Here is a 19,458-nt window from a genome sequence, read left to right as displayed (position 1 = left end):
TTGTATCCGAGTATTTAAGCATAGTTTAATTCCAGAAACAGGAACTAGTGATAAATGATGAAGATAATGTAATCTGCTTCAAGGACATATCACTACGCTATTGATTCAAGATTTACAAATCAGTGCTGAAAAGTGTCCAGAAGAGGGCGCCCTATCATCAGACATATGTTTGTATCAGATTAATTCTTCAGCACTTATTTTCCAGCTTGCATATTCCCAAGACTAACTACTGTTCTATATATTTTCTATCTATACTCTCCAGATATCGGTTTACTTTTGGCCAACAAGGACATCTTGACGTTACAACGCAATTACGCAATTATGTTGACCATTCATCTTTAATGATGATAGATGACAAAGTGCAAAAGCAAAACAGAACCAAAACAATGTATACTGATTGGGTTTTTTCCCTAGATAGGAAATGCATGGAATAAAGATTCCTCCTTGCATTGTGGCACTCTGAAGACATTATACAACAAAAAATTGTAATATCCTATACAGTCTAGTAAAAGCAACCTGTGCCTTGTAATCGTTAATCTCTATGCCTACCGAAATCGTAGTCATTTTAATAATTTGGTCTCCATGTTTCAATTTCCCTTAAATTCCTATACAAAGTGCTAACCAAACTAAATATTGATTATGAATACAATTTTTTGGCTTTCAGAACAAAAGTAAGGTTTATAAGATACACGTCTGGAGTATAAACTATATGTAGGACTATGTAAGAAGCGATTTTTCTAAAGCACCATTTTCGGTCAAAACACATTGTGCAAATTCTTTCCTTTTTCAAAAGCATTACACAATCAACAAAACAAACACTTACTGACACGTTCTAAAGAAACCAATCCATCTTCATACACAATCAAAAGATTCAGGATCACAAAAACACATGGTTTGGAACATTCTTCAGAAACCTAATTTGCAATACAACGGCAAAATGTCACACACAATACGTCACTGCCAGCATCAATGTACTGTAGACATACCTGATGTCTTATCCTCTTTAAAACAAATGTCACAAATTCAAACCAACAACAAACAGGGGCTACAAATGCACCGGCATAACAAACAAGTATCCAACATCACACAGTAATACAACATATCCAGTCGCCTGGACAGCAAATGAGAGGAGGCGACAGCTTCGTTCTACTAAGCTAAAGGCCGAGGTTATATGGACTGGACGGTAACATGTCTCTCATGTGGCCTTGCAATTACCAGGCCCAATCGTGGCCGTGCGTACGCGCGCGTGTGTGTGTGTGTGTGTGTCTTGCGCCATTCCGGGGTTACCGTGACAACAAAGGTCATCACAGGCCAGAGGGCGGGAAGGGCGGTTGTGCGTAATGCATGACTAATGAGGGTTTAGCAGCCGAGCCAGTCCTTCCCGATGTCGCCCAGCTTCACGATCTTCAGGCTGCTGTCGTCCAACTTGAAGTAGTGGGCGCCCTTGAAGAAGTAACTGTAATCTGGCGAAGACCAAGACGAGAGACGTGTTACTCACTGGGTTCAATCCTCAATGTCTGCCACCTATCCGGAGGCATCCTTGGGCAAGATGTCTGACCCCCCTACCGTCTCCTGAATCGATCTGAATTCAGGATCTGAATTCAGGATCTGAATTCAGCGCAAGTCCCCTTAAACCTTCTGCTTAATGACGCGTACATAGTGATGGTGAGTAGCAAAGGAGGAACCTTTTCTACTCTTTGACCTCAGCCAGCGCACATGTCCAGTCGGCAGTGACATCACATGTGGATCGGACAGATGACAAGGAACGTCCAACCCTATCAAACGACTGCTCGCTGCAGGTGTTGTTATGCCGTCTTATGCTTACACAATGTATTGCAGGATAATAAGGGAAGAGTAGAAGTAATGGATAAATAAATTGTTGATGTTGCGTTTCATAGGCCTCAACTCAGTGTGTCTCAGCTAAAAGTGTCCTGCCAGAGTCCTTATACTGTAACTCATGCTGACATGACTTTAGGAAACAAACCAACAAAACAAATGGTTGTGTTTGGTGAATTATCTGCGATGGTGATATCAGGCTGGGCGGCCGCACCCTTTTCCTGTTTTTCCTTCTCATGTGATTATGCACACACTTCCTAAGACATGGTTTCTGTGGAGATGGGATCAGCCAGGCTAGCAGTGCTCTGGGCTCCAGCAGAGTTTTATTGTTAGTGGCAAGACGCCAGGCCTGATGAAGGGGGGGGGGGGGGGGGGGGGGGGGGGTGGATTTAGACTGCAAGGAATGTCTTGTTTGTTGCTGTTGAACTGGCACAGGCAACATATGCTAATTGAAGCTAGCTCTGGCTAGCCTTGCTCTGGTTCTCTATAAGGGCTCTGTTCATCACGTTCAGACACCATGTTTTGAAAATGCTCTTTTGGGGCGTTTGTCCAGTGCAGGGTCTGCTACAAGGAAGTCAGGTGTAGAAAAGTATCTTGACCTTGTTAACTTCCTAAGTACAGTTTTAGTATTTATTTGTATATTGTCTTCACTGCATCATAAATGTACTCTTTGTTTAGAAAAAAGGTTCTTGATGTATGTGTGTGTGTGTGTTATGTTTGTACACACTCACACACTTCATTAAAGCTTTTCATCTTCACCCACCCACTCTTTTTCTGTGTCTTACCGATATTGTTGAGACTGAAGGCAGCGTCCATTCCGTCGGGGATGCCGTTCCACGCATCAGCGATGAGTTTAGGGAAGCCGGCATCCATCTTCTTTTTCTCCTCGTTATATCTGGAGACAAAAATACATAACAGGATATCGGATTGGTAGGACAACCCCCTCTACATACCGGAACCACACGGTATTATTACGATCGATCTACAAGTCTAACCCCATTTTACTGAGAGACAATGACTCCAGTGAGTTGCGTGAGTCGCACGTGTAACGGAAAATGTCCATAAGACATGGTTGGTCGTGGGAGTAGTTGCATCCCTATCTGCAGCTGTGCCCTCAAGGACGTTTCCCCGCTCAAACACAGAGGTGTGTCCACTGATCAGGGCTCACTGCAGCACTCCAACCGTTGTATTGCTTGTTGTGTTGGGTGGCCTCTCTGCACAGAGACTACTTTTATCTTGCACTGATATAGTTGCACTGATATCTTTATCAGTGCAACTATTGTAGCACTGAAAAGGTGCAAGGACTATTATTTTGAAAAGTAACTGGAGAAAGAGGAAGAGGGAAGCGGAGAGAGGGAGGCGAGAGGAGATCCTCACGCAGGGCTGACGTTCTGAGCCGAGCGGTTCTTTAGCGGTGAGCAGCCCTAGAAGAAATGTTGTACACTTGGAGCTAAGAAATAAACTTCAGGATTTTAATATACAACGAAACTCTGTGTCAGATGGTGTTGGATGCCTCCACAGAATCTACTTTTACTCTATTTTTACCCTCTATTATAATTAACTATTTTTTATTCTGAGTTGTGTTGTCAATAGACCTCTGAAGAATAAGTCCCGCCTCCTGCCGTTAAAGTAGCATTAATAATCGTTTACTATTTTAACGGCACGGCAATCCAAAAACCCAGTCGAAACTAGATGGAAAAAGGGTGTAGTTCAAAACGTGACGCAGCTTTTACTTCTTCGCCACCTACAGAGTTTGTTACGTACGATCATTCAAAAACCCCACGTCATTTCCCACAGACATTTGCCCGAGGGAACCGGGAGTCATCTCAGGTACGGTACCTCCAGAACTTGTCTCCGCTGAACAGGTAGGTCTTCTGGTTCTTCCTGAAGCTGAAGGCGGCGTCGATCTGGGCCACGTCGGAGGGGAGGTCCAGGCTGGTGAGACTCTTGGGGTAGCCGCTCTCCAGCTGCTCCGCCCGGTACACCCACATCTGATCCCCTACACACGGCGACAGACAACATGAGGCAGTTAGACGCACGACGTCAGAGACATTGAGGCGCTTGGACGCATAGATCCACATTTATGTTTTTCGGCTCATGCAAAAGTCGTTTTTATGCTTTATATATTGGATCACACACTGAGAGATGAAATAATAATTACAATATTGAAGTATGTTGTGTATGAGTAACAAGATGGCAGCTGGAGAGGGAAAACTAAATATAATCAAATACGTGACATTACAGACTAGGGATGAAACTCAGACAAAGAACATCTAATGGGAGCAGTCTGTTTTCTGCGTGGGCGAGCCAGGCAATAATTGTTACTCCTGAGTCAAGATGCGTTGAGCCTACAATCCAGATTATGCACTATGAACCACAGATGAAGTCCCGGTCATTCTGTCGATGACTGGGACTGAACCCACCATCTGAACTATCATCGGCCAAAACAAAGACGTTTTTCCAGCACGAACGTTCCTATGAACTATGGACCTTTGCAGGAAGACCCTTCCCAGCGATGTGAGTGTGCAGAAAAGTCTTCCATGACTTCACTGTAATGGAACTGCATCTGTTTCCCCCCAAGCTACTCCCGGCAAAAAAAACAAATGTGATGCTCGTGCAAGAAAAATTAATCGACACAGAGGAACAGCCTCTACTAGTGTGTTGCTGTCTGTCCACCGTACCTGCGAAGAACACAGTCTTCTCCTCCAGAGGGTTCTCGTAGGCCGCGTCGATCTTGGCCGGCAGGTCTGACCAGTAGGTGGCCACCAGCATGGGGCCTGTTGGCTTGCTCCTGAAGTTAACAGACCTGAAGAGGAACCTGAGGGAGAGGGAGAGGACAGAGATGAGAGGCGGGGCAACGACACAGAGCTACACAAGCTCTGTGGGTGTGAGTGTGGGAGGGGGGAATTAAAGTGGGAGAGTTTGAGTTAAACAAAAGAGAGATGGGGGATGCGAGAGTTAGAGTTAGAGATTGATATAAAGAGAGAGGGAGAGAGAGAGAGAGAGAGAGAGAGAGAGAGAGAGAGAGAGAGAGAGAGGAGTAGCACTTTAGTGGCCAAACCAAGGCCACAATGCTCTGATTCATGAGCATCTGGTTCTCGTTATGGTTAGGGCTGCTGACGCCAACGGAACAAGAGTCATCTTGCCCGGATTTCCAAATGCACAACTGCAAAACACAACAGCTCCCCAAACTCAGCTTGCCTGACCTGCAATTTCTTCATGAGAAAAGGAGGTCCTTACGACAGGCCCTAGGTGGATTGGGACACTAAACAGACATCTACACTCCCAGTGCCCTGTTGACCGGTGTCAGAGCCATTAAGACCCGGGGCCAGAGAGTTAGGCCCTGCATCTCGCAGACAAAACACATCAGCACGTCTGCTTCAGAGATTTTTTTTTATGAGATGCTACACACAGTAGTGAAGAAAAGGAGGCAATTTAGAATGACCATAGTTGTTTTAATGACATTATCGAAAACCCACACGTTGCTCTTATTTAATTGCTGGGTTGGACACAGGTTTGCTTGGAGGCAGACTACTTAAGTGTAATGTGAAACCTCTAGACGGATAAACACTGTTTTTCTGTTTGCTGAGCTCAGCTGGTTCCCCGAGGGTTACTCATTGTACCTATCATATCTAGATGTGTCGGACATCTCAATTCTGCTGAGCCAGGGGTCGGGGATCGGATAGTCAGAACAAACTGAAGACTAGGGCACCGTTTTCAACTGATGAGTATTTAGCAGTGAGGCGGGTTTCTATATATCCAGTGTTGTGTTGTATGGATTAGCCCACAGGCTAGTGTTTTCCAGAAAAGCCAGGCATGACCATTAGGTCATTAGAACCAGGGAGGGCGCAGTCATTTTACATTTACATTCAGGACAATTAGCAGATGCTTTATCCAAAGATAAAGATAGAAACAATACATTGCTGTCGGTAGAGTAAGAATGTTCATAGAACCAAGTGCCAAGCACTAACAATTGTTAGGTTAACCAATTCCCTGTGTACAACAAAGATTGCTAGGATAAGATGCAACCCATTGCTAAGTAAAAAAAAAAAGTGCATACATTAAGTGCCAGGACGTACAACATACATAAGTGCGTAATTATTATCATTGTATTATTTATATGTATTGAAATGTTCTTCTGGTTGTTTGACCTACTGTTTATATATATTGTCCATTTGTATTGTTGTATTTATTTGTATGTTGTGATGACATGGCGTCATTGAAAAGCTTGTTCTCAATGGCAATCCCTGAATAAATTAAAGGTTAAATAAAAAATAAGAGGCGTGTGAGGGGGCGAGCGCTACACCTCCGCGCAATAGGCGAATCGCCGCGCTGTGCGGTTCCACGGTGGAGTGGCGCTGGTGCGCCTTGCGCTGGGCTGATTAGAGTAATAGTCATTCCATATGCCTGCCCGATATGTAGCCGATTGAAAAGTTCCGATAGCGGTGGTGGCATGATCAGCTGGATTGACTGTGGTTTGGTGGAAAAAAAACCTCCCCGCCCCAACCCGATGCCACATTCCATGCGATCATACTTAGAAAAAAAAAAAAAAAGTAAAAGTAAGTAATTTTTAAGCTGGACAAAGAATCTCCAGGCAGCGGACCAATGAGGAAATCTGACCGTAGGGCCTATTTATTAATGTTCATCATGCTCCGATTATCTGCTATGGAATGTTCTTATGGCTTCAGTTGAGGCAAAACCATACATTTGGTAGTCTCAAATAAAGGAGAAAAACCCGAATAAAGATGTGTTCGTTGATCATATACATTCTACCCTCACCTTCCGTAGATAACATATATTTGGGAGGTGGGACATTGATCAAAAGCATAGCATTCATTTGAACAAATCCGTTATTAAATATTAAATAATTGGTTCACCTGCGTAACTACTTAAAGCCGCGCGTGGATACGCGTGTGAACGTCGAAAGTTGAGGTCTGGGAGTAGCTGAACGAGTTTGCGTCGTAGGCCTACTTATTTTTCGTCCGCTGCTGAACTTATTTGATCAGGACCCGTTGCGTGTGCGTGTTTTTGTGCGCCTCTCATTGAACAATCCGGACAACGTGGCCACCAACGGGAGAGCTTCGACCAGGAACCCCGCAGTGAGTCCTCAGTCCCCCGATGTGATCCTTTACGCGCTGGTTTGTTTGGAGATGTTTGGGCTGTTGGCTTCAGGTTATCAATGCTGTGATAGCACTCTTCCCATCTCCTCCCACACAGACACAATATATGGTTATCCCTGTTCTTTCTCCAAACAGTCTCTTTATGCGTTGTTACCGCCGGTAACAACGCGGGCTTGGCTGATTGTACCATGTGTTTCTAATGCATTGTTGTATATGACTTTACTATAAACCCTGCGACAGGCCGTCTTGTGTAACCTGCACTAGGCCTACTACACGAGGCAATGTGTTCGCTGGTAACTTTGACCAAGAAATTGCTGCAACTTCGGTGACAAAACGACATTGTGGGCTTAATTGGCCATGACGTCAGAAAATGGCAACTGCGTCTGAAACGTTCAGGGTCAAACATCACTACCGGTAAATGTATATTGCAGGTTTCATCCGGGTCAAACATCAACTAGGCCTACCGGTAAATGTATATTGCAGGTTTCAACAGGGTCAAACATCAACTACCGGTCAATGTATATTGCACATTTCTCAAATTCCCACAGAGCTTTTTCTTTCAAAATCTATGACTCAGATTCATAGATGAGGTAAGTAGAAAAATGGCATCACGAGGTATCGTGACTGCCATCGATGGTGTGCTACTTTGTAACTTGTTTTGGTTTTCAAAGGACATCCCCTGGATTAGAAAGGACCACATGTGCAGTGCCTCATTGACTTAAGGCCCCACTCTGGCCGAGCTTGTTTGGTGGTAGTGCATCACAATGTCTTCAGTTGACGGTCTCTACCTCAAACCGGACTGACTGGGTGTGTTAAGGTTTTGTCCCATGTTGGTTGGTTCTGTGAACCAAGTATCATTTTGGCATGCTTTAATTTGGAAACTTTGTCATGGATTACTGTTGTACATGCTGATGTACACATGCACACAACACTTAGTTCTAATCTACTTTTTGTTTGTTTACTGTGGCCTGATTAATTGTGAACAGTATATTGCCCCTGGCAGGATCCTCTAAACATGCAACTGGTTTGTGGTAATTGTAAATGGTTTGATGGAACGCATCTGTACTGTGAACTTTGTATTTGTAGTCTAATATTGGTACACATGCTTTACTTTTAGAACTTTGGCAACCCTAACAATCGAAAGATGCAAATCAGCGACAGTAGCACTAATTTAAATATGAAACTTTTATTTTTGTCATAATTTGCCAATTTCACAGAAGACCATTTGGAAGATTTGTACAAGCATTGACGAAAAAGGCAAGTAGTGTACCACTTAAAGGATAAACTAAAACCGTTTTAAGATGGCCAAATGCGTGTTCACAATTTACTGCTTTGGGTTGTCAGGTTTCCTGGAGAAGCACCTTCCCAGACTGGCCCTGCACACGGAAGACTTCAAAATGTCCCGAAATGGTAACTATTATCATGAATTATCTTTTGTGACTCGTGACCCTGCTTGTTTCAGTCTGTTGTAACTAGTGTTTCACCACTGATGGTGCCAGAGCATTCTCCGGATCAACTGGTGTTCCTGCCAGAAGACCACGCCATTGAAGTTCTCCACCTGGGAGGTAAAGGCTCCATTGAACTCTGAAGGCAACCTCCCAGCAGAGTTGTTTGAGGTCTAGAGTGTAATTTAGTTTGTAACTCAAAATTGTGGAAGGGAGCCCCGGAGCAGAAGGCTTAACGTAAAAAAGGTTAAGTTACTGAAGAGCTTTACTCTTAGGTTCTTGCTTGGCTTGCCTTTGCCACTAGCAGCCTCAAGGGTACAAGTCTTAAAAGAAATGTTGCTACATAAGTTTGCGTGGTGGTATACTTTAAACAAGCATTTTCCTTCACTAGGTCTAGTTTCAGTAATGGTGATTGAGTAATGCAATTATAAATTGTTAGATAAATCAAAGTGAGCTTTTGCATTGATGAAATAAGAGTATTTACGTATTCTACGACTACCTAACGATATATAGAACAATGTGTTAACTTTCAGAAGCTCCGCTGGGGGTCCTGACGCTGACTGGCTTTGTGACGCCGCCATCCTCCTCCAGGAGAGGTTCAGGTGAAGACCCCCTCCCTCTAACCCTCCCCAACTAGAAAAGGTGGGAGTTCTGTATAATCCACGTTGTTGTTGTTGTTGTAATGTAAAACATTGTAGTGGCTAGTAGTCACCAACCAGCTAGAATATGCAGAGTTTGATTCCCAAAGTCATTACTGAACAAGCTGCCAAACCTGCACCTGCAGCATGAAGAAATTGATTAATCACCTTGTTTCTTTGGATGAAAGCCTTCAGTGAATTACCAAATTATGTTCTTTAAACCCCAGACGGAGCTGTGGATGGATCCAAGGCCTGGAGCAGTTCAGCGGCTCAGAAGCTCCATGCTGTGACCCCAGGAAGATGGTGAATATAAAATATCTATATTGGCCCCCGATTTTCATTTATTCTGCAACCATTCTTGCTAGATAAAAGTTTTTTTAGACCTTGCATTATTTTGATTATATCACTTATTGTACTGCTGATATGTTAATTATTTTCATCATACACCGATGTATGGTTGCAGCCTGATGCATGTGTTGACTCCATTTATTCTGCTGTGACTCTCGGCTGAAATATTTTTTTTTCAGGTGGAGATGGAGGAGCAGATGGAGGAGCAGCAGACGAGTGGCCCTGGGATGGCTGTGATTAAATATGTACTTGAAGGTAGACTAAATGTATTAAACCAAAGTTGCATTATCTCTTGAGCATCAAACGTGTCAGATGGTCTTTGCTGGGAACATCCCCCAGGTCTACCTGGTTATATACGTGTCTTCTACACCAAATGTTTACTAGTGAAACTGACTTCTTTTTTTTTTTGTATCAATCCATCAGAGCACAAGTGGATCTACGGCAGTCTACCGGACCCGTGACCTCGCTGGATATGCCTACTTGTATTCCTGTATACTATGTCTGTGGGCTGAGTTATGGTACTATAACACCTGTATTTTGAGGGGAGAGACTAAAGGGACCTGGCTGATCTTAAACACACTCCTTACCTTCACCCTAACCAAATATCTAAACTTGGCCATCTATAACTCAAACATAATAATCCCTAACCACATTCCTAAATACGGTTATCTCTAACCGGATTCCTAACTGTGGCGATCTCTAACTGAATGCCTAAATATGGCGACCCCTAAATATGGCGACCCCTAACTGAATTCCTAAAATGTGGCGCTCTCTAACCGAATGTCTAGACGTGGCGATCTCTAACCGCATGCCTGAACGTGGCAATCTATAATAATCTCTAAATTAGACCAACTAGAACCTAAAAATACTCCATCCAACCAGAAGCCTAAACTTGACCATCTCTAACTTAACCATATATACAATGCTGTACCTTTTGCGCTAAAATCTCTATAATAACTCCTAAACTTGTCCAAGTCCCCCAACTGTATTCGCAAACTAAATGCGCAACTAATTCAAACTTTAAAATGACAAACCATCCGTAATATTGTCACAACAATGTTGTGAGCTTTAGCTAAACGTGAAATCAGACTTGTCCCTTGGTCTCTACCCGGTGTCCATTTCAGTTTAAGGCTAGTCAGTGTAAAATGTTTACATATTTGTCCTCACTAACTAATGTACAAATTGTATTTGGTCTTGGTTGGCTTTTTGCCAGAACTCTTGTGAAATGTGTTCATAATTATCTAAATTAAGCAATGTGTGATGCAAAAATGTCATTAAATCTTCATTGGTATTTTGGTATGATTTCTTGTAGCGATGTGGAAAAGGTATTTGTGGCACTTTTAGCAGCTCTACTCAACACTGACTAATGGAAAACTATTGTCTCAAAATCCCTTTTCAAATAGTTTAAAAAGGACACTTAGTATCAGGATGAAATGTGACTGACGCAGATTGGACTCAGCTTTTTGCTTTCCAATCATTTGGATATTGTGACACCCTTTAGGCATCAGTAGTTTCTGCAGGTCTATTTAACATTGTCTGTTTAGTGTGTATAATTTGCATGGCTGTAGTTAATATGAATGAATGTAGGGGTATCCGCTTCAGGAAACACAATCATTCTGGGAAAGATTGAGAAACTGGCCCTTACTGATACGTTACCCAGCCAGAGAAACATTTTTCCTCCAACTCTTCACGTTGCGGTCTATCTTGACTTTACAGAGCAACCCCCCCCCCCCCATTCCGCACCCAGCACAAGTTGACTACAATATGGAAGTACAACACAAACTTGCAAAGACTATTTTTAAAGTACTGATTCATATCATAACATTAAATCTGTCTTTGTGGCCAAGCAAAACCTTCATCTACATAGTTCACCGAACTTGATACCACTGTCTAGCCGATCGAGCCGAGAAGCCATGTAGTTATTATTATTTTTTTTTAATAGTCTGAACATCTGTTTGTTGACGTCGAGCCGCGAATAACTAGACTGGAGCAATCCCATCACAATGTTGGTAAGAAACGAATGCGTGCAGGGGAAGGACAGAGTTAAAACACTCCCATTCTACACTAAACTAACACCTTAACACTTTAAGATCAATTTGTTATTCTTATGTCATGTTAGCCATATCGGTAGTACTAGAGCATCAGTCTTCAGCCTTTGAGTAAAAGTTGCATGTGTGATTGAAGACTGATTTGTTATGTTGGAATCACTGTCAACTGTCTTCTACCGCTCACTGGCGTTAATTGCATCTGTACCCTTAAATCCTTAAATCAGTAATAAGTGAATTTATCCAAGCCTGCTCATGACTTACTTGGAGCAGAGCAGTTGTGCATCGTGTGATCGTAAGAGCTTTATACTTCAGCTTCACTTTAAGACATACCGATCTGGTTTAATATCCGTATCCAGTTCCATGTCCATGGAAAGCTCTTTTACCAAGGTACTTGGAGCGCAACCACGGCAAAGGGAGAAGCATTCCGATCTTTAAGGGGCATTTGTGCTCAAGCTGTGTAGGGTGGCTTCAGGTCTTCATAAATACTCTTTGGGGAGTGAGGCCAGAGGAGCTAACTGGATGCATTCACTCTTTTGGTAAAGGAGTGCGCTCGCCTGTTTATTTTGGATGTCTCCTTTATGAATGATAATGACGGATCGAGAGGTCTGCGAGAGGCTGCAACGTGATGAAAAGGAGAATGTATTCACATGTCAGTGTTATGCAAAGTCCAAGGACAATGCAGAACACATATTAGATTTTTAGTTTGAAAGGTGTGGAAATATAAAAAAAACATTAGACAGAAAAACATAACTTTTAAGCACTGGCTCTCACTGTGAATTCTTCATGAACTCTTATTGATGGGTTAGGAAATGATACATGCACAATTAACAGTTACTTCATTTAAATAAGCCATAAGAAGATATCACAATTAATTAATCGTAACAGTACAACTATGAGACTACTGAATATTTCCCAGTCTACTGACCATTCATACCAGCTGGACATGAATCACGACAACTGTTCAGATGCATGTCGACTGTAAAGACCTGTCGGGCTGCCTTACCTGTCCTTGAAGAAGAAGGTCTCTCCTCTGATCTGAGCCACGGCGTCAAACACCACGGGCTCAGAGCAGATGTCCATGGGGGTCACCGGGCCCTGGGTGGGGGGCAGGGGATCTCCCCCGGCCTTAATTCCTGGGGTAGGGAGAGATACGCTGCTGATGCATAGCACACGACACGACAAGGTCACCACGACACAAGCATTCAGCCGCAAGGCATTCAAGGGCTTGTTGTCTATCGACCTGTACTGAAATGCAGGCGGATTAGAACAGGTATTCCAGCCATACAACCGTTTAGTTGCAGCCTGGTCAAAAAGGTTGCATTCCTGACTAGGCTGCAACTTAGGTTGGGTTTCGAGAGAAGGCAACCCTTGGCGCAAAAAGTTATTAAAAAATGTCTGAAAAGTAATAAAGTACAGCACTTTTAACCTTGAACAAGGGTCCACTTTGGCTCCTCAAATGAGTGTTTCAGTGAAAACAGTCACACTATTGCTTGCTATATACATATAAATACAGACAAGACTAAATATAAATCAATCTCACAATCTCTGCAAGTGCTCCTTATCTCGTCTGCTACCAAGAGACGTACAAAAACAAAGATTCCTGCTTTCTTACCGTAGAGATCCTGGATGCCTTTGATGTCGTCGTTGGGCAGTCTGAAGTTCTTGGTGTAGGTGTAGACGGGGGCCATCAGTGCCCCAGGATCCTGGGAGTGCTCCAAGCCCAGGGCGTGGCCAAACTCATGGGCGGCCACCAGGAACAGACTGTAGCCTGGGAGAGGGGAGGCGTCACAAGTTAACGTGCCAAAACGACTCCCGTCTGGAGTCTCAATACGACGTCAAGGTCAAACTGCCGTTGATATTCACAAATAATGTGAAGATTTTAAATGACATGCGTAACAATGCTGCTGCTGATTAGCAAGAAATACAACACAAATCAATGCATTCACTGTCTGGCCTTGTCCGAGATTCCACAATCCGCAACATTCTTAGCGTTGGTGGACAGAGTGCACCATCTAATATATGTATGTATAATAAGTATATGTATAATAAGTTATCCTTTAAAATGTTGTAAATTATCCAAAATGATTTAGCAGAAGCAGAAGTGCTCGGCGGACGGCTGTGATTTGACTCAGTCCACCGTTGCTCTGCTCATTGCAGCTCCGAGCCTAATCCAGCGGCGCATCGCTATCCTCCGCTTTTTGTTTCAAACACGCCACGTCGGTCCCCCACCTTGGTCGGGGCAGAAGCCCCACTTGCGGTCGTCGTCGTAGCTCTTGGTGGAGGCGCACCACATCTTGCCGTCGCTGCGGCCGGCGGAGGTGCAGGCCTCGTACGTGTCCCCCAGGAAGGTGAAGGGGAACACGCACGGACTGCCCTCGGAGTTCCCCCCGACCGTCGACATGGCTGAAACACGGAGGGGACATCGGGTTAACCTGATAGGGGTTGTTCAGTGATTCAATCCACTGTGTGTGTGTGTGTATGTGTTATTTTTCAGCCATTTTGTAGCCTAGGCCCTACTTGCCAACCTTGAGACTCAAAGATAAAATGTGCTACATAGATGTGCCACACTGACAGACACTCTTCCAAATGCCGGAGGAAGAAATGGGGGTACTTTATTTTTACGATTGGGCGGGTTCAGTGTTCTGATTATTTGTGCTCAGTGAACTCCGGCATCTTTGTTATTGTATTGTGTGGTTGTTTTGGTCAGTCTTATGTTGTTTCTTACCCAGCATTGGCAAGCGTCTTGCATTGCAGTTGAACTACAAACTGAGAACCGTAATGGAATTACTTAGTTTCTCCTCGCTCTCCTTGTATCTGCCTCTCTACCTCAAAATATTACACTCCACAGTAAATGCAACAGACCAGATGGAAAATATTCAAAGTCATCTCATGCAGTAGACCACAAGTGAATATGAAACCAGAACTGGAACACATCTGTGGATTCGTCCAGAGACAATGACGGATAATACAAGTTAACATTCAAACACACTTCTTGACCAACAATGCACACACAACCATGACAAAAACAAAAACCTGAATATAACGCAGAAATGTTGTAACGTTTTAAACATGTCCTACTAGGGGACAGTGGTATGAGGTTAAGCAAAAGGTAACGTAAAATACCATACAGTACAATTCAGTTAAATGCGTACATCTTGATGGATCTAGCACTCACCGGTCTCTGGGCAGAATCCGTACTTGGTGTCGCGGTCGTAGTCCTCCGTGGTTCCGCACCAGCGGTACCCGTCGTCGCGGCCCTCCGTGGTGCAGCCGTTATAAACCGTCCCCTGGAACGTGAAGGGGAACTTGCAGGGCGCGCCGTCGGCGTTGCCCCCCAGGGTGAACAGCACTGCAGGAACACGTTCAGAAGGCTGCTCGGTATTGGAGGATCTTTATATACAGTACATACACACATTCTTCTGAAGTTGTATTTGTCTTTCTTCTAGGGTTAACTTACCCTGGAAACCCAGAGTCCTCGCATGAGCACAATTTGAATTTGCTCAGTGAGTCACTCTTTGAACGAGCACTATACTCACTCCCTGATTCCCCTGGATCCGAACATTAACCAATCACATCTGTGTATCTGATCAGTGGCGTAACAAGCCAACGACGGGCCCGTAAGCAGGATGATTTTTGTTTTTTGGCCGGAGTGAGACTCTGTAGAATCTGATAATGCTTACATTATAACACGGTCCGCGGGTGGAATTGTTTAGGGGGGGGGGAGGGGAGCAACTCAGGAGCAACTCAGCTCAATTTGAAACTTGGAACTAGCGCTAAATGCAGGGCCCGGGCGATAAGATGAAGTCGCTGGAGTGGGTGGAGCCCTCCGAAGATTGACGGGCCCCCTGATTGATCGGGGCCCGTAAGAGTACCTGCTTACCGATAGTTACGCCACAGGACCGGATACAGCAAGAGTCTTATCTATTGGTTAGCTCCGCTGGTCTGGATACGTCACCCCTTGTATTCTTCTGATTGGTCGTAGTGTTATCCTTTTGCCTGCAGTGATATTTTCAAATGCATGCTTGGTGCCGCCCCTCGAGTTGGGCCATTTTCATTACTCGTTACCAGACCCTACAGCTCTCTAGCTGTGGGTCTGGATTTCCAGGCTAGGGTTAACTTGCATCGGTTATACTTTCACATACCTAATATTCTAGTATAATGAAGCCTAATGTCTCAAACTTTAAATGCATCACAATCCAATAAATCGGGATAACTACCCAATCATGGGGTTATAAATTGTGGCTTGGCTTCATGAAAATAGTTAATATCCCCCAGGACATGAACAGTTGATACTATTTATTGTAAACAATAAACAAGTGATACATGTGCCAAACTCACTGGTTCTGTCCAAAAGGAACAGGACAAAAGTCTGAAACTCACGTTCATGGGGACAAAAGCCGTATTTGGCGTCGTTGTCAAAGTCGTAGGTGGTGGAGCACCACAGGAAGCCGTCATCACGGCCCTGCGGCGTGCAGGAGTTGTACTCTTTACCCTGGAAGAGGAACGGGAACTTGCAGAACTCCCCGTCTGCGTTGCCGAACTTGACCTTCACCACTGCCAGGAAATCAGAATCAGAATTAGTCAGCACAACGGGAAGAGCGTTGCAACATCGTGGTAGGGGTGTGTGGAACATCAGGTCATGGTAGGCGGGTGTGGAACATCGGGTCGTGGTAGGGGGGTGTGGAACATCGGGTCGTGGTAGGGAGGTGGGGGGATGGAGAACATCAGGTAGTGGTAGGGAGGTGTGGAACATCAGGTCGTGGTAGGGAGGTGGAACATCAGGTCAGTGGAACGTTAGGTGGTGGAACGTTAGGTCAGTCCTGCGTCAGGTTCTCCAGCGGGGTGTGGTTTTAAACCACAAAGAGTAAAATCAGAACCGACACTCATTCAGGCAGTACCTTGGCCATCCCCTAGGGTCCATTGCTCGTCATCATCAAAGTGGGAGTCCCCGCCGATCCCAGGCCCGGGGGCGAAGGCGTGAGCCAGGAGGCCGTCTTTACCGTCGAAGGGGTAGCCGTCTCCGTGCTCTGCTCGCCACATAGTCAGGAAAAAAAACGTTGCGGAACATTGACAATGTGAATAAACTAGGCATAACTCCACCCTCTCGCCGTTTTTTTGGCTTCCAACCCAGGCTCTGTTGCCAGGCGGCGCGTACCGTTGCGGCCGAAGTTGATCATGATGTCGGCCTCTCCGTCCATGAGGCGTGTGAAGGTCAGCGGGGTCACGTCGCTCCACACCTTGAAGGCTCTGAAGAAGGCGTCGTTGATGGTCTCCTCGTCCAGGTCCGGGCTGTGTCCCAGGATCCTGAGGGAGCAGATATAAAGACCCGGGTGAAGGGCTTAACCACACAGGCTGACATGCACGGTCTCCAAAGGAAACAGACGTTAGCAGTGTCATTACAGGACCATGAGGTTGGTTTAGTGCGTGATCTAATAATAACATAATTGAATACTCAAATACTTTGATCATGGCATGTAAATCGACTGTTAGTCTCAGTCTAGAAATGTTTCCTCCTAATTCAATTCTAAAAGGAGGAACTTTATGGAGTCATCTATGCATGTTCTTTATGTTTATGTGATGCATTTGAAACCTTTTACATGCATGTTTAAGAAGATTTTAGATGTTTTACAACAGAAAGTCTGACTATGGGATTGTGTTATGAAGAAAACGAAACAAACCCCAACATTTATACATCTCTGGTCATGTGTTTATGCAGACAGACCCAGCCGGCAGGGTCTAATAACAGGCTTTGAGTCGCGGGGGAGAGCAGCCTGCTGAAGCCGCGGTCAGCAGCTGACTCTGATATACGTCTGTCTGTCTACTCTGTACATTCCTGAACATGCACCCTGAATTCCTTAGTCGTTATTGTTCTAGAATCACAGAAGCGCGGCCTCAAACACACTGACCTCGCACAGCACAGGTCAAGTTGCCTGATACTGTGCAACGGAGAGCCTTGTGTAAGCAAGAACAGCGATGCAATGGCTTTAAAAAAGCAAGAATAGGTGATGTTGCGCCCATCTCACAAGGCAAGCAGCAGACCGTGAAGGCTTTGGAAAGTGGGAGGAGTTTGTTATGCAGGACGAGAGTCTACAATAACACTACAATACAATAAAGACTACAAAAGACTACAATAACATAAGAAGTTATAGATAGAAGAAAACAGAAGTTGGGTAAAAAAAAACAACTATCTATTGGAAAATCTAATTTGGCTTAACATGGTCAAAACCATTAATCTCCCCTAACAGCAATTACATGCAAAATCTTCAAGTTAAAAAAAGAATCCTAAGAATAAAATCCTGCTCTGAACTCAAGCATATAAACGAATCCTTTCCCATATGTGAAAAGTGTGAGTAAAGTCCTGACCTGTACGTGATGGCGTTCTTCTGCCACATGGGCTTCCTGTGGAAGAAGTTATAATTGGCCACATCTGGAACACCGCAGCGGGGCTTCTTCATGATCTCCACCGTCTTGGAGTCGATCTCTCCCGTTTCGGGCAGTTTGAAGAACTTCTGCATCTCCTTCAGAGTGTCTTTCAGCACCATGAGGTTGCATCTGTCTTGAGGGCATCCGTAAAACTTGTTCAAGTATTTCTGGAGAAAAAAATGTGCATGTACAAATATATTTATTTGCACGAAGAAAAAACTAAATGGAAATCTCCACTAAGTGCAATTCTTTAGCATTATGTTGTGCATGCGTCGCTTCAAGGTTTTTCAAAATAGCCTAATAAAAAAGTATTACTTACCAGAGCAACTTCTTTGTCTGTACCTGGGGTGCTGTCGTCTCCTGGAAACCTGATAATGGGCGACGGGGCAGCATACACGTTGTAAAGGGCAATGCATTGCAACAATAACACTAAATGCGTACTAAATATCGAAGGGATACCCATGTCTGTAGACTAAGGAGAACTTATGTAGGTAAACAAACTAAATAACGACGCGCACTGCGGTTCCAGCCTCCGGCTCCTTCTGAAGATAAAATTTTCTTCCTGTCTAGCGGCACATCCTTAACCTCAGATCCATGCACTTTTCCAGTTCTGCTTGCACATGCACTTTCCTCTGAGTATTTCGCAATCGGGAGCCTGCGCAGACTCCAGGTCGGGGAGTAGGAGTCGTGCAGCCCAGAGTGTGTGCAATGTTGTGCATTGTGTTGTGGCAGGTCTTCCCCTCCGCCCCGTTTGTAGGTCAAGCATCACGATGCAAACATTAGCTTCACTCAAGCGACACAGATGCTCCGAGGCACAAGAAAATGTGTATTATTAGGATTTATTGAAGCAAAGCCCATTTTGGCTGCACAAATACAACGGGTTTACTATTCACACAGAAGACATTGCTGGCGTATTACGCAGAAAGAACACACAGCTGAGACATTGTCTCATTCCTGCTGTAGTTGAATGTAAGTTTAAGCATTACCTGACAAGTTTAGTCTACATCGTCAACTGCTTTAGCACCCACCAAGTTCCTGATAAATTATCCTGGGGACCTGTCATCTGCAAAAATATCTCAATGGTATCAAAAACACTTAAGCCTCTTGATGGAGGCATTTCAGTTGATATATACGTTCAATTGTAGTTCAACATAGCAGCTGGAGTCTGGTATTCATTGTAATGTACCTTTTACTTGTGTGTATTTACGTGAGTGTTATGTTATTCCCCCGAACAGCTACAGCCAGTAGAGCAACTATTTGCAGAGCGATATTAAGGTAAATGCTGCCACCTTGCGGCAGAAAGGTGTTACAACTCGACTTCATCGAGCCTGCCAGCAGTCCCACTGAAGGGAACCAAATGTATGATTTATAAGCCTTTACTGTACGGTTCAATCCAAGTACTATCCAAATACTAATAATTAACTAACTGGCACTAAGCTTAAAAATGTTATAACAATTATAAAACATTAAAATCCGTAACTGTTAAATATGATAGATTATGGATAATAGCCTATTAAATATTATTTCAAAGATTTATTAAGAAATAATGTAGGCTACAGCTACAATCACGAAATGTAAATATTTTCTTGGTTATTAATTT

At 44.1% G+C, this 19,458-nt stretch overlaps 1 protein-coding gene across 1 annotated transcript; it reads right to left on the bottom strand.

Moving 5' to 3' along the window:
* Positions 1-319: 319 nt before the first annotated feature.
* mmp2 (matrix metallopeptidase 2) lies at positions 320-18,479 on the bottom strand. The gene is made up of 13 exons (XM_084476044.1): positions 18,178-18,479; positions 17,799-18,025; positions 16,591-16,739; positions 16,334-16,462; positions 15,816-15,989; positions 14,611-14,784; positions 13,665-13,838; positions 13,048-13,203; positions 12,439-12,568; positions 4,518-4,654; positions 3,676-3,835; positions 2,622-2,731; positions 320-1,463 (listed from the first exon to the last, which is right to left on the bottom strand). The coding sequence occupies exons 1-13, from the start codon at positions 18,319-18,321 to the stop codon at positions 1,360-1,362; spliced, it is 1,968 nt and encodes a 655-aa protein (XP_084332170.1). The 5' UTR covers positions 18,322-18,479; the 3' UTR covers positions 320-1,359.
* Positions 18,480-19,458: the final 979 nt, after the last annotated feature.

Source organism: Micromesistius poutassou, assembly GCF_964030765.1.
Source record: "Micromesistius poutassou genome assembly, chromosome: 12".
Classification (NCBI taxonomy): Eukaryota; Metazoa; Chordata; class Actinopteri; order Gadiformes; family Gadidae; genus Micromesistius; species Micromesistius poutassou.
The sequence above is the reverse complement of the archived record's forward strand: the minus strand, read 5'-3'. Positions and strand labels throughout refer to the sequence as shown.

What these genes read in the sequence shown, in the direction of transcription:
- mmp2 (XM_084476044.1), bottom strand. Translation starts at nt 18,321, where the DNA reads ATGGGTATCCCTTCGATATTTAGTACGCATTTAGTGTTATTGTTGCAA. An exon ending in GACCCTAGGGGATGGCCAAG is followed by an intron (nt 15,990 to 16,333) that starts GTACTGCCTGAA and finishes ATTTCCTGGCAG; the next exon opens with TGGTGAAGGTCAAGTTCGGC. An exon ending in CTTCAGTCTCAACAATATCG is followed by an intron (nt 1,464 to 2,621) that starts GTAAGACACAGA and finishes GGTCTTCGCCAG; the next exon opens with ATTACAGTTACTTCTTCAAG.